This window comes from Scyliorhinus canicula, chromosome 16 (genome assembly GCF_902713615.1).
Source record: "Scyliorhinus canicula chromosome 16, sScyCan1.1, whole genome shotgun sequence".
NCBI classification, from domain to species: Eukaryota; Metazoa; Chordata; class Chondrichthyes; order Carcharhiniformes; family Scyliorhinidae; genus Scyliorhinus; species Scyliorhinus canicula.
Genome location: NC_052161.1, coordinates 100,271,231 through 100,283,245, shown reverse-complemented (window position 1 = coordinate 100,283,245; position 12,015 = coordinate 100,271,231). Strand labels below are relative to the sequence as shown.

Genomic DNA, 12,015 nt, shown 5'->3' with positions numbered 1-12,015 from the left:
ATTTTCGTAAACATATCATGTCGCCAGTATGCTACTTAAAACATTTGAGATCACATTAAGAGTCAAAGATAGAGAGCTGAGGGAAAACAGTGGCTGAGCTCCGCAGACAACGGCGGTAGTGGGGAGTCAGGTTGGGGGGGGGGGGGGGGGGGGGCAACAGCGAGGGAGGGTATGGGAGGGTGAGTGAGTGAGCCTGTGGGATAACAGGAGTAACAGTGCTGGAGACTAACAGGTTAAAAATCGCAGTGAGGAGTCAGCAGGAGAGAAGGTGAGAGAGCCTGTGGGAGTCAGCAGGAGACAGAGAGCACACTGTGAGCAAATCAAATAAAAGTCAAGTAGTGGCGTGACAGTACAGAAGGCAGGCAATTATTTGTTCAGAAAACCTAGAAGTGAGGAGCGCATGGCAAAGGAGTTCGGAGACCGAGCAGCTCAGCAGAGTGAGCTTCAGGAAGCAAAGTAAAAACAAATCAACTAAAAGTATCATCTTGCATGAGTGGGTAAAGTATAGTGGTTAAGTGAATAACAGTAAGATCAGAGGTGTCGAGGCATTCATAAAAATTAATAGTATGATCACGGTATTAACCAGATTTTGAAAGATGGAATGGGGATTGGTTTCTATTCACAGATGGGCAGCTCAATTCCTGCACTATGTGGGAACTACTTTGCAACTTTCACTATCTTGGATCAAAATCCTCAAACTCCCTCTCCCGAATAGTGGGTGTACCTACACCTCATGGACTGCGTGGTTCAAGAAGGCAGCTCACCACCACCTTCTCAAGGGAAATAAATGGATGGGGAATAAATGCAGTGACACGCACATCCCTAGAATGAATTAAAAAGTGAGTATTGATATAATTAAGAATAATTAAGGTGGACAAGCTGCTGCAGCTCAATCATGCAGCTGACAAAAACATCTTGGCTCATCAATACATCTAAAAGGTTAGAATTTTTTAATTTAATGAAATTAATAGACTATGTTAATCATGAATTCATATTTGGAGTTCTAGTAATTTGCGAATAAATAACTTTTAAGATATTCGGAAATGGTTCAAAAGACTACTATATTTCCTTTGAAAATTAAGTTTGGAACACAACTGTTACTAATTCATTTTTGCCGATATGAACCAGTTTCTGTGCAAATATAGTATAGCTGGTTCTGTTAACTAGACTCATAAGATAACAGCACTGTCATCACTTACTGTCTGACAATTATTCTGTTGTGGAAAGCACTGAAAATAAAATGCATTACACCAAAAGCATGCCTTTTAACACCACAATTTCAAATGTGAAATGAAGTCACGATGCTGAAGTGGCATTCCCCAGAGGCATCTTACCTGTCGAGTCTGTGGTTGTGTAGTCATTGTCTGTGGATTTTGAGAGTATACAAGCGGAGGAGGAGCTGCATTCTGGCCAGGCTGGAAGGCAGCCTGCATAAAAGAAATATGGCAACATTAGAAAATGCAAATAAATCCTTAATTAGAACATTAAAATGTTCAAGATGCATTAAACAGATCAAATGGATCTTAATCAGTACAATCAGATAATATTCACAGTTTGAACAGACAGCACTGTGATTTAAAACAAAGATAATTATCCAAAGCTCAACACAAATACACTATAACCCAATCGTCATTGCTAATGGCTTCTTCTCAAAAGTGGTCTGCCAAATGCCCACTGTGTAATAGCACTCCACTCTAACAAAAATTTAATCTACAACACAGCCATCACAACTAAATTATCCAAACACCCCAGCCTGACTGGATCTATATAGCAATATTTCTACACATTACAAATATATTAGAAAAAAATGTAGGCATGACAGAGAACCATCATGCTACTTATTTTCTAGCCTATTTACAGCCTTCTACCAATGTTGTAAAGTGCACAATACAACACTGCTGCCCCAAAATCCAGTATATATACCATTTCCAGGAGTATTACTCTTTGCTACTTGTGACAGCAGTGCCATTCTTTTTTAGCACCTGTAAGTTGAATATTCAGTTTGCTGATGCTGGTCACAAACAATTTTCCAACTGTTAGTCTGAACAGACCACCCGCCTGCCAGTACCTATTTAACCAATAGAGATTAAATAATTCACATATTGCAACATTCAACCATGCACCGGCATATTGTGTTTATATTATAGCTGGGGAAATTATACATGACTAACTTTAATAATGAGATATCAGAGGCAAATGAAGATTTGGACAATTCCAGTTAACCCAGAAGCTGGATAGTTTCTTATCTTGTTTATTGCTTCAACAGCTTCAAAACAACAAACTGTTCCATTAATAGCACTCCAGGAGGGGGAAATCCCTTGAGCTCACTGGAGTCACAAGACTGCCTTAGCTACCCTTTTGCATAGTCCAAAAGGGATCCTTTCCCAGACTCCTGGGACATGCTGGTGATGTACACGTAAAAAGTTAGTCGGACCTCCTGGAAGCAACTGCAAGTTCAACTAATCTCAGAGGGTTAGTGATTGTAGGATCAGTCAGGTGGCGTTAAAGTGGGGTGAAAGATTGCCCCTGACGTTTATTCTGAGAAAGCGCCATTTCTACTGCCTGCTTTCCCAGCTGCCCCACCAAAAGAAAGTGCAGAACTCTCAAAGTAAATCCAAACTCACCAAAGCAGTAACATCTGAAAATAAGTAAATGATCTTGTGAAATTAAATTGGGTCAGAGAGTTACTGATGTTTACATGTCAGCAGTAACGTGTTGCAGGAACATTCTGTTACAAGTCCCAGCTGAATGTACTGGCCATTAGCTAAACAACCTTATTTTATTCCTATTTCATTCACCTACTTTGTGCCAAATCAGTTAGTCACATTCATCTATGTCATTCATAAAGTATGAATAAAATGTACAGACAGCTAGAGTTACCCTCAACTTAAACCCAGAAGAAAATTATTTTGAAGCCATACGCAAAACAATCTATGTAAAATAAAACTAATTAAAGCCAATTGAGTACATTTGTGTAACAAAACAAGCAAAATTAACTATTTCTGTGGGATTCATGTCCTGATTAGACGCTAATATTTTTCGAAAGGAAATGGTAGTAAAGTAGTAAACACAAAATGTACGGAAATGGGTATACAGTATAACATTTGGAAAGCAGGTTAACATCTGGGTTGGCTGTGACAATGGGTCTTTATTTTAAACATTAATCTGTCTTAATTTTGCTCATGGATGTGCTGTGTTTTTCCAGTGTTCTCTATTTCAATTTTCCAGCACAGATAGCCTTTTTTTTAAAATCTGAGCTGCTTTGAATTACAATTTAACCATCATGAACTGTCAACATGTGTGATGCTACGGCATCAACCAGTTCAGTCATTTAATATGAAAAAAAACAATTCCAGCTGCTCAGATCTTCACATTTGTTCTCAGTCAGAAAATTGGACAGGTGATTGCTTGGTTGGGCCTGGTGACACTGCCTCTCAACTACTACACACAAACAGCATGTGCAACAATTGACTAATAACTGCAGTGACTTATTGGTAAATTATTCATTTTTATACTGTTTTTATCTTACTGGCTCTGACATTGACAGAACCATTATTTTGAAGGGATTCCGTCTTAACCACAGGGCTACCCAGTAAAATCTCCTTTTTAAAAACAAAAAATGCATTTTATTCAAACTTGTATCAAAGTAGTTACAGCAAATAAACACCCCGGGAAACATTCTTCCCAGCAATCAACTATACAGTTTGTACAGATTTTCCTCCTTTTTCACCACCTCCCCATCCACCCACCCCCACCCCGGTCACCCTGTAACAAACAGCTCCTCAAACACGGTCACAAACATCCCGACCTTTTCTCAACCTCCCCTGCTGAGCCCCTTAACTCGTAGGTAACATTACACATGTAAAATAGTGCCTTACACTGTGCAGCATTTTCTTAAGGCACACTGAACCTGTTGTCCTTTAGAATTAATTGTAAATCATGGATCTAGTGATGAATTTGAGCTCCTTTATTTGTGTGTAAAATTAAAAATAGTACTTGAAAACTGTGGTCTTCCTTTATGCATGGTATAACTCCAGGACACATGTGAAGTATCCTGTGTTTGATAGCAAGAAGGATCCGTGGGCAGCACGGTAGCATTGTGGATAGCACAATCGCTTCACAGCTCCAGGGTCCCAGGTTCGATTCTGGCTTGGGTCACTGTCTGTGCGGAGTCTGCACATCCTCCCCGTGTGCGCGGGTTTCCTCTGGGTGCTCCGGTTTCCTCCCACAGTCCAAAGATGTGCAGGTTAGGTGGATTGGCCATGATAAATTGCCCTTAGTGTTCAAAATTGCCCTTAGTGTTGGGTGGGGTTACTGGGTTATGGGGATAGGGTGGAGGTGTTGACCTTGGGTAGGGTGCTCTTTCCAAGAGCCAGTGCAGACTCGAAGTGCCGAATGGCCTCCTTCTGCACTGTAAATTCTATGATAATCTATGATAATCATACTTCATCTTCTCTAACCGCAGGAAGTCGTACAGGTCACCCAACCATGCTGCTACCCCCGGTGGCGATGCTGACCACCACTCCAGCAAAATTCGACACCGTGCAATCAGAGAGGCGAAGGCCACGACATCGGCCTTCCTCCTCTCCATGAGCTCCGGCTTCTCTGAAACCCCAAATATCGCCACCAAAGGGTCCGGGTCTACTCCCTCCTCCACTATCCTGGCTAAGACCGCGAACACTCCCGCCCAGAACCTTCCCAATTTTTAACAACCCCAAAACATGTGCACATGATTCGCTGGTCCCCACCCACACCTCTCACTCATCTGCTACCCGCTCAAAGAACCCACTCATTCTCGCCCGAGTCATATGCACCCTGTGCACCACCTTAAACTGTATCAGGCTCATCCTTGCACAAGAGGAGGTCCCGTTTACCCTTCGCAGACCTCACTCCATACTCCCCAATTGATCTCCATTCCCAACTCCGCTTCCCATTTATCCTTGATCTTCACCACCCGCTTGCCTTCCTGCTCCCCCAGCCACTTACATATATCCCCAATTCTTCCCTCCTCTTCCACATCCGGAAGCAGTAGTCGCTCCAGAAGGGTGTATCCCGGCAATCTAGGGAACCCCTTCCAGACCTTTCGTGCAAAGTCCCTAACCTGTAGATACCTGAACTCACTACCCGCCGGCAGCTCTACCCTCCCCCTTAGCTCCTCCAGACTGCCGAACCCTTCCGCCAAATACAAATCCCTTCCCTTGACAAGCCCCACTTCCCTCCATCTCCTGTATACACTATCCATACCCCCCCGGCTCAAACCCATGATTCTCGCACAGCGGCATTAGCACCGACATCCCTTCCACCCTAAAATGCCTCCTGAGCCGATTCCATATTTTCACCGTGGACTGCACCACTGGGCTCCCTGAATACCCACTCGGAGCCATTAGCAATGCTGCTGTCACCATAGCCCTCAAACTAGACTCCTTACAAGATTCCTCCTCCATCCTAACCCACTCTACCCCTTCTCCTTCCCACCATCACCGCACCACGTGGTGAAAATGAATATTCTGCCGAGGTTCTTGTTTATCTTTCAGGCTCTCCCGATCTTTATACCAAAGGCCTTTTTTCGGCACGTGGACACAATCATCTCTGACTTTGTATGGGCGGGGAAGGTGCCATGGGTGGAGAGGACCCTGCTACAGAGGCAGAGGCAGCAGGGGGGGATTAGCGTTGCCAAACTTGCTTCATTATTATTGGGCGGCAAATGTAAAATCTCCTTATTGTCATTATGGAATGACATATAAGCAAATATAGCAGGCAATCTGAATTATCCCACTTCAACTGAGAACTGAAATAGAATATTAACAGCACCGTTATTGTGAGGCAACAATCAGACATAAAGCAAAAACCATACACACTGTACTTACATTTCAGGTAAACAATGTTGCATTCATCAGTTAGTCTCCATAAGGTATGTACATAAATATCATTGCCATAGAATAATACAGTACATGGGGCAACTGTGCAGCTCATAGTGCCTAAGCTCTTTCATCCAACTTTTGTAGTCCCCCTTCTCTGCACTTTTCTCATAGCTCTGCAAGTATTTTCCCTTCGTCATCCAAATGTTCTCAGCTCTAATTGAACAGTTTCACCACATAACAAGTCTCTCGTTTCTGGTACTGTCCATAATTAAAAATGAATTCATAAGCATAAACAATCAACAAAATGTTTTGTGGAACAAGTTTTTATTTCAACTTAAATGCAGTGATTTCTGGTTTGCGACAAAGTGATAATCTACACACATCAAATTGAATTTGCACCCTGTTGAATCTCTGCTACACACTGGGAATTAACTGAACTGCCAACCTCCTGGTGAGAGGGGAAACAAATGAGGTTGTAAATGATGAATCAAATTAGACTAGATGCTCGGTCAAAGTGTTGCCGTTTAATGTGTAAATTGACTGCATGGTAGAATGACCGTTTGTACAGTCACCATCACTTACACAAGCCACACTTATTTGGGCAACCGTTAATGTCAGGCAAATGGTGTTAAATGTTTGCCATTACCATTGAATTCAATTACAACAGCAGTGCTAGTAACACAATGACTATTTCAGGCAATTCATTAAGCTTCTTGGGCCAAGCTAAAGTCGAGTCAGTAGTAAACTATTCACCTTGTTACAAATATGAGATTTATATTTGGGATTCTATTTACTTTAAGGTAAAACTGAAGGGGATGATGCGACTTGTTTTGAAGTCTGCCTGACAGCAAGCTGAGGTGGTGTGATCGTTAGAGATTATAGGGGGCAGAGATTGTTTCGCTGGGAAGAAAGTGTTTCTGCAACTATGAATAACAATCAAAATGCGCTACAGATATGAATATCAGTTCACACAATTGCCAGAGCCCAGAAAGCCAGAGCCCAGAAAGCCAGAGCCCAGTGAGAGTTTCTAAACGGAGGTGCTGCAGTTCAGCTAGCTGAAGCAGGAGTTTTCAGAATTCCTTTAAAGTTGATGGTGATGCAGGTAAGTATACAGAGACTTGATCTGTTCAAGAGGAGATAGCAGGAATCCTCCAGAAAACTAGGGTTCAAGGAGGTTTAGACTTGTTGCAAATTGTTGGTCAGCCGAAAGTTCTGCTTTGATGTTTGGAGTGTGTAGGTTAAACAGTAGGCTAAGTTGCAGGTCTGGATGTGTAATATTAAAACTTTCCAATGATCAGAGCTTAGGAGGTCACGTGATGTTGCCCATTCATGAGTCAGTTACAGGCTAACAAGCAGTTGCTATGCCTCTGGTAAAAATCCATTCTTCAACTTAGAATGTAAATAGTGGCTTTTAGCACCTCTGCAGATATTACGGGTTTTGATGGCTTTCCCTTTGTTATAGGATCAGGCTGGGGAAACAGATTATCTTCTGGTTCCTGGTGCTGTTGATTGTAATGTATCCTCACAGTGAGAGATTCCACATGAATGACGGTTAAGCTTTTGTCCTGTAAACTGCCCAACCTGTTTTTGTGCCCAACCTGTGAATCATGTGACTTGTAACAGCCATCTTTCGGTTCAGGAAGTCCACTTTTTAAATAAACAAAAAGGCGCGGTTAGATTTAACAGTTTATGATCTGTTTCATGTCCTAGGGACATGACAATTATGTGTAGTTCACCACCTAACCAGAAGGCATTTACACCCACAAACCAACTTAGATGTTCTTGCTTCTCTGGCAGATCAATGCTATAGGGTTAATACAGTCAATATTTCACCAGAATTTAAGCAACCTCCTTTCCTTGTTTGGTTACAGATAGAACTGCACTGTTTGAAGGTTTTCTAATCTTACAACTAAAAGGCAGAAACAACATGACTTGGTGTTCAAAATCACACATCAAAAGATTGGGAGCAATAAATAAATCAATTTGCTCACTGTTCCAACTTCTTCCATCGGGCAGGAGATACAGAAGTCTGAGAACACGCACCAACAGATTCATAAACAGCTTCTTCCCAACTGTTACCAGACTCCTAAACGGCCCTCTTATGGACTGACCTGATTAGTACTACACTTCTGTAAGCTTCACCCAGGTTCCTTTTCCTGTTCAGATCCCTCCCAATCTACATCCCATGGCCTTCTTCGACACAGTAGGGGGTGTGTGGGTGTGTAAGAAGAGAGCCAAGGATCCAAACACAAAAACATATACAGATCAAAAACGTCCTCTGTAGGGAAACGATGACATATCCGCAGATATCAGGACATTCGCAAGCTGAGGAACTGTTGGACACCGGCAACCTAGGAAGGGGAATTGTGGGGACCTGTAGGGGCCACTGTTAGAGGAGGTATGCACTCCCTGGACAAGACAAGAGAAAATGGGGAGGAAGAACTAGGCAAAGAAGTGCGTGTGTGTGTGTGTGTGTGTGTGTGTGTGTGTGTGTGGGGGGGGGGGGGGGGGGGGGGGGGGGGGGGGGGGGGGAGAGAAGACACTGGATCAAAGCACTTCATGGGGGCGAACTCCACCTCCACTAGGCTGAGCCTAATGAAGCTAAAGGTGGTGCACAGAGCACACCAAACCAGATCTTGAATGAGCAGGTTCTTCCCAGAGATGGAGGACAAATGTGAACGGTGCCAGGGTGGCCCGGCCAACCACACCCACATGTTCTGGGCCTGACCAGACTTGTAGGGTTCTGGGTGACCTTCTTTGAGGCAATGTCCAAGATTGAGGGGGTGAGGGTGGAGCCATGCCCAAAAGTAGTGGTCTTCAGGATCTCAGAGCAACCAGAACTCTTTATGGGGAGGGGGGCCGACACCCTAGCCTTTGTCTCCCTAATCGCCCGCCAAAGAATCTGCTAGGGTGGTCCAGCAGCACCACCCAGAGTTGCAGTCTGGCTGTCCGAACGGTCATAATTCCTCCAACTGAATATAATCTTCATCATCAGAGGGTCGGAAGAGGGCTTCCACAGGAATTTTTCCAAGACCCTTTCGTAGCCAGTAACCAGTAGAGCGATGGGAAAGGGGGGGGAAGAGTACGTGTAAATATTTATGCCGATCATTGTTTTGGTTTTCTTTTTCGCTCCTTGGATCTCTTTTGTAAATTTAATTTTGCTTTGTTCGTTTTTGCTTTGATTAATAAGACAACCATTCCATCCCAGGATCTGTGTGGTGAACCTTTGCTGCACTCTGTGGCAAGTATATACTTTCTAAGATAAGGAGACCAAGACTGCACACATTACTCCAGGTGTGGTCTCATCTAGGCCCTGTACAGCTGCAGTAAGACATCCTTTTCCTCAATGAAGCCCTTTTGCAATGAAGGCCAACATTACTTGCTTTCAGTGACTGGTGTACAAGGACCCCCAGGTCTCTTTGTACGTCAACATTGCTCAATATATCACCATTGAAATAATACTACGTCATTCTGCTTTTCCTACCAAAGTGGATAACTTCACACTGATCCACTTTATACTGCATCGGTCATGTATTTGTCCATTCACTCAACTAGTCTAAATCACCTTGAAGCCTCTTAACATCCTTCTCACCACTCTGTTGCGATGCTAGTTGATGCTTCTACTAGTCGGGAAGGTCCAAAATGGAACACTGGCTCAAAAGTTCGTAACTTTCTTTTTCGAACAAGTGTATGAACAGAGTCACAGGACTGCCAATTAGTTTTTAACAGGAAAGAAAACATTGATGAAACATGAACGGTTTGACTATAAGTAAATGGTCCTTCACTCTCACTTATCTGGTACACAGGACAACACAGGTCACAAAATATATCTTTTGCTATAATGTTCTCAGTAAACACACTGCCTGTAACCCAACAGGCTAACCGCAATCAGACAACACTCCACTCTGAAACCAAGGGTTTCTCCTCAAATTCCCCCAGATGGCACGTGAACGTGGGGGTCACGATTGGGAAATTTGCAGATGACACAAAGATTGGCAGAGCAGTGGAAAGTGTGGAGGATAGCTATAATCTCCAAAACGTTATATGTGGGTTGGTGGAGTGGGCTTTCAAGTGGCAGATGGAGTTTAACACAGAAAAGTTTGAGGTCATGCATTTAGAGAGGTCAAACAACTATAGGGAGCACACAATAAATGGGAATATACCAAGAGGGGTGGATGAAGAAAGAGACCTTGAGGTACCCAAAGGCAGCAGTTCAAGTAGGCACGGTTGTAAGGAAGGCATATGGAATGCTCTCTTTCATTGGCAGAGGTATAGAATACAAAGGTACGGATGCAATGTTGGAATTGTACAAAACACTGGTGCGGCCACAACTGAGTACTGTGCGCAGTTCTGGTCACTACATTAGAGGAAAGACGTAATTGCTCTGGAGAGAGCGCAAAGGAGATTTGCAAGAATTTTGACACGGCTAGAAAAATGTAGCTACAAGGAGAGATTGGATAGGTTGGGTTATTTTCCTTGAAACAAAGATGACTGAGGGGTGATTTGATTCGAGATGCATAAAATTATGAGGGGATGAGATGAGAGTGCAGAGGATAAAATTGCTTCCCTTGCCGGAGAATTTGAGAACCAGAGACATACTTTCAAGATAAGTAGCAAAAGGTGTAATGGGGACGCGAGGAAGATCTTTTTTATGCAGAGGATAGTGGATGTCTGGAAGTACCTGGGTTTGCACTACAAGTGCTGTAAACTGCAGGACTATGGGGTCAGGTGCAGGAAGGTGCTATTAGAAAGAGCACCTGGGTGTCCTCAGGCTGGCATGGACCAGATGGGCCAAATGGCCTCCTCCTGTACTGTAACTTTTGAATGGTTCTATAGTTGTCACACAAGTGCTTCCAAACTCCACTCTCAAAAGGTACACTTTTGAATCTTTTTTCAATACTTTCCCTCAACTTCTTTCAGCATGGATCGACCTTCAGGAGTTCCAACCCCCTTTCAGTATTCCTTTGTCTTGGATAGCCATGATCTTTCAAACAATCCTCAAGTTCTCAGTCACCAATCAAATATTGTTGCTTCAAAGACTAGGATGAATACACCAACAGTTCCTTCAGATAACTGGCTTTTCTCTAGCCTATTTCACCCAGTCTGCTCTTTCCAGTTCTGCCTTTAACTTAAGTGAACTGTACCCAGCTCAAATTCCAGTCCTTATTTTAATTTTCACTTTAATCTTACAGAAATCCCTTCTTCATTCTCTAGTTTCTAGAACTAACTGTCCTTTAGTTTCTCAGAAACTTGTGGTATTGCCCATTACTTACTTCTGCTTCTGGCAAGGCTGAGGGAGCTGATCTCCCTCTCTCTAGCTGCTAAGCTCCCGGCCAAGCGGTTTAATTAAACTAAACTCAAATGGTCTAACTTAAAAGTGGCCCCTGGTTGCGAAGTAACAGCTCATTCTTTCTCCAATCCCTCATTTACCTTTCAAACTCTCCAAGTACAATAGAAACAGTTCAAAATGAACCCGAAATCCTCATAACATGCAGACACCTTTGTTTAATATGAATCTAACTAGAGTTTTTAACTTTCTTACACAGAAACACTAAATTAAAAATTCATTCAAATCCATACCTCATATCTAATATCCAAAAATACAAACATAAATTACTTGCAATACCTCTGCTTCCTGATAACTAATTTTCCCACCATGTTTTGTGTCATCAGCAAACTTAGAAACATTACTTTTGGTTCCCTCATTCAAATCATTGATGCATTTTGTGAATGACTGGAACCCAATTACAGATTCCTGCGGGACCCCACAAGTCATGCCTGCCACTTCGAAGACCCATTTATTCCTACGGTTTCCTGTCTGCTAACCAATTCTCAAATCATGCAAATATATCCACCCCCCAATCCCATTGTTTTAATTTTGTGGGGCTTTATCAGAAGCTTTCTGAAAATTAAAAAAAACACATCCATTGGTTCACCCTTATCTATTCTACTAGTTATGGCATCAAAAAACTCCAGTATGTTTGTCAATCATGATTTTCCTTTCATGAATCCCTGTCGACTTTGTCTAATCCTGTTGTTATTTAAGTGTTCTGTTATCTCATCTTTTATAATACTCCAGCAGTTTCCCTACTACTGATAACATGATTTATTAAATGCAAGAATATTGCTTTCCAAGTGAAGAAATAAATGCATT

General features: G+C 42.6%; 1 protein-coding gene across 30 annotated transcripts in view; it reads right to left on the bottom strand.

Annotated features, from left to right (window-relative positions):
- LOC119979278 (eukaryotic translation initiation factor 4 gamma 3-like) overlaps positions 1–12,015 on the bottom strand; it is a 504,690-nt gene that overhangs the window by 257,847 nt on the left and 234,828 nt on the right. For 29 of the 30 annotated variants that reach the window (XM_038821282.1, XM_038821283.1, XM_038821288.1 and 26 more), the window contains one exon: positions 1,335–1,427. The exons of the other annotated variant lie outside the window; for it this stretch is intronic. In XM_038821282.1, coding sequence (XP_038677210.1) covers positions 1,335–1,427 — 93 coding nt within the window. The remainder of the gene's footprint in view (positions 1–1,334; positions 1,428–12,015) is intronic. 30 annotated transcript variants of the gene reach the window in all.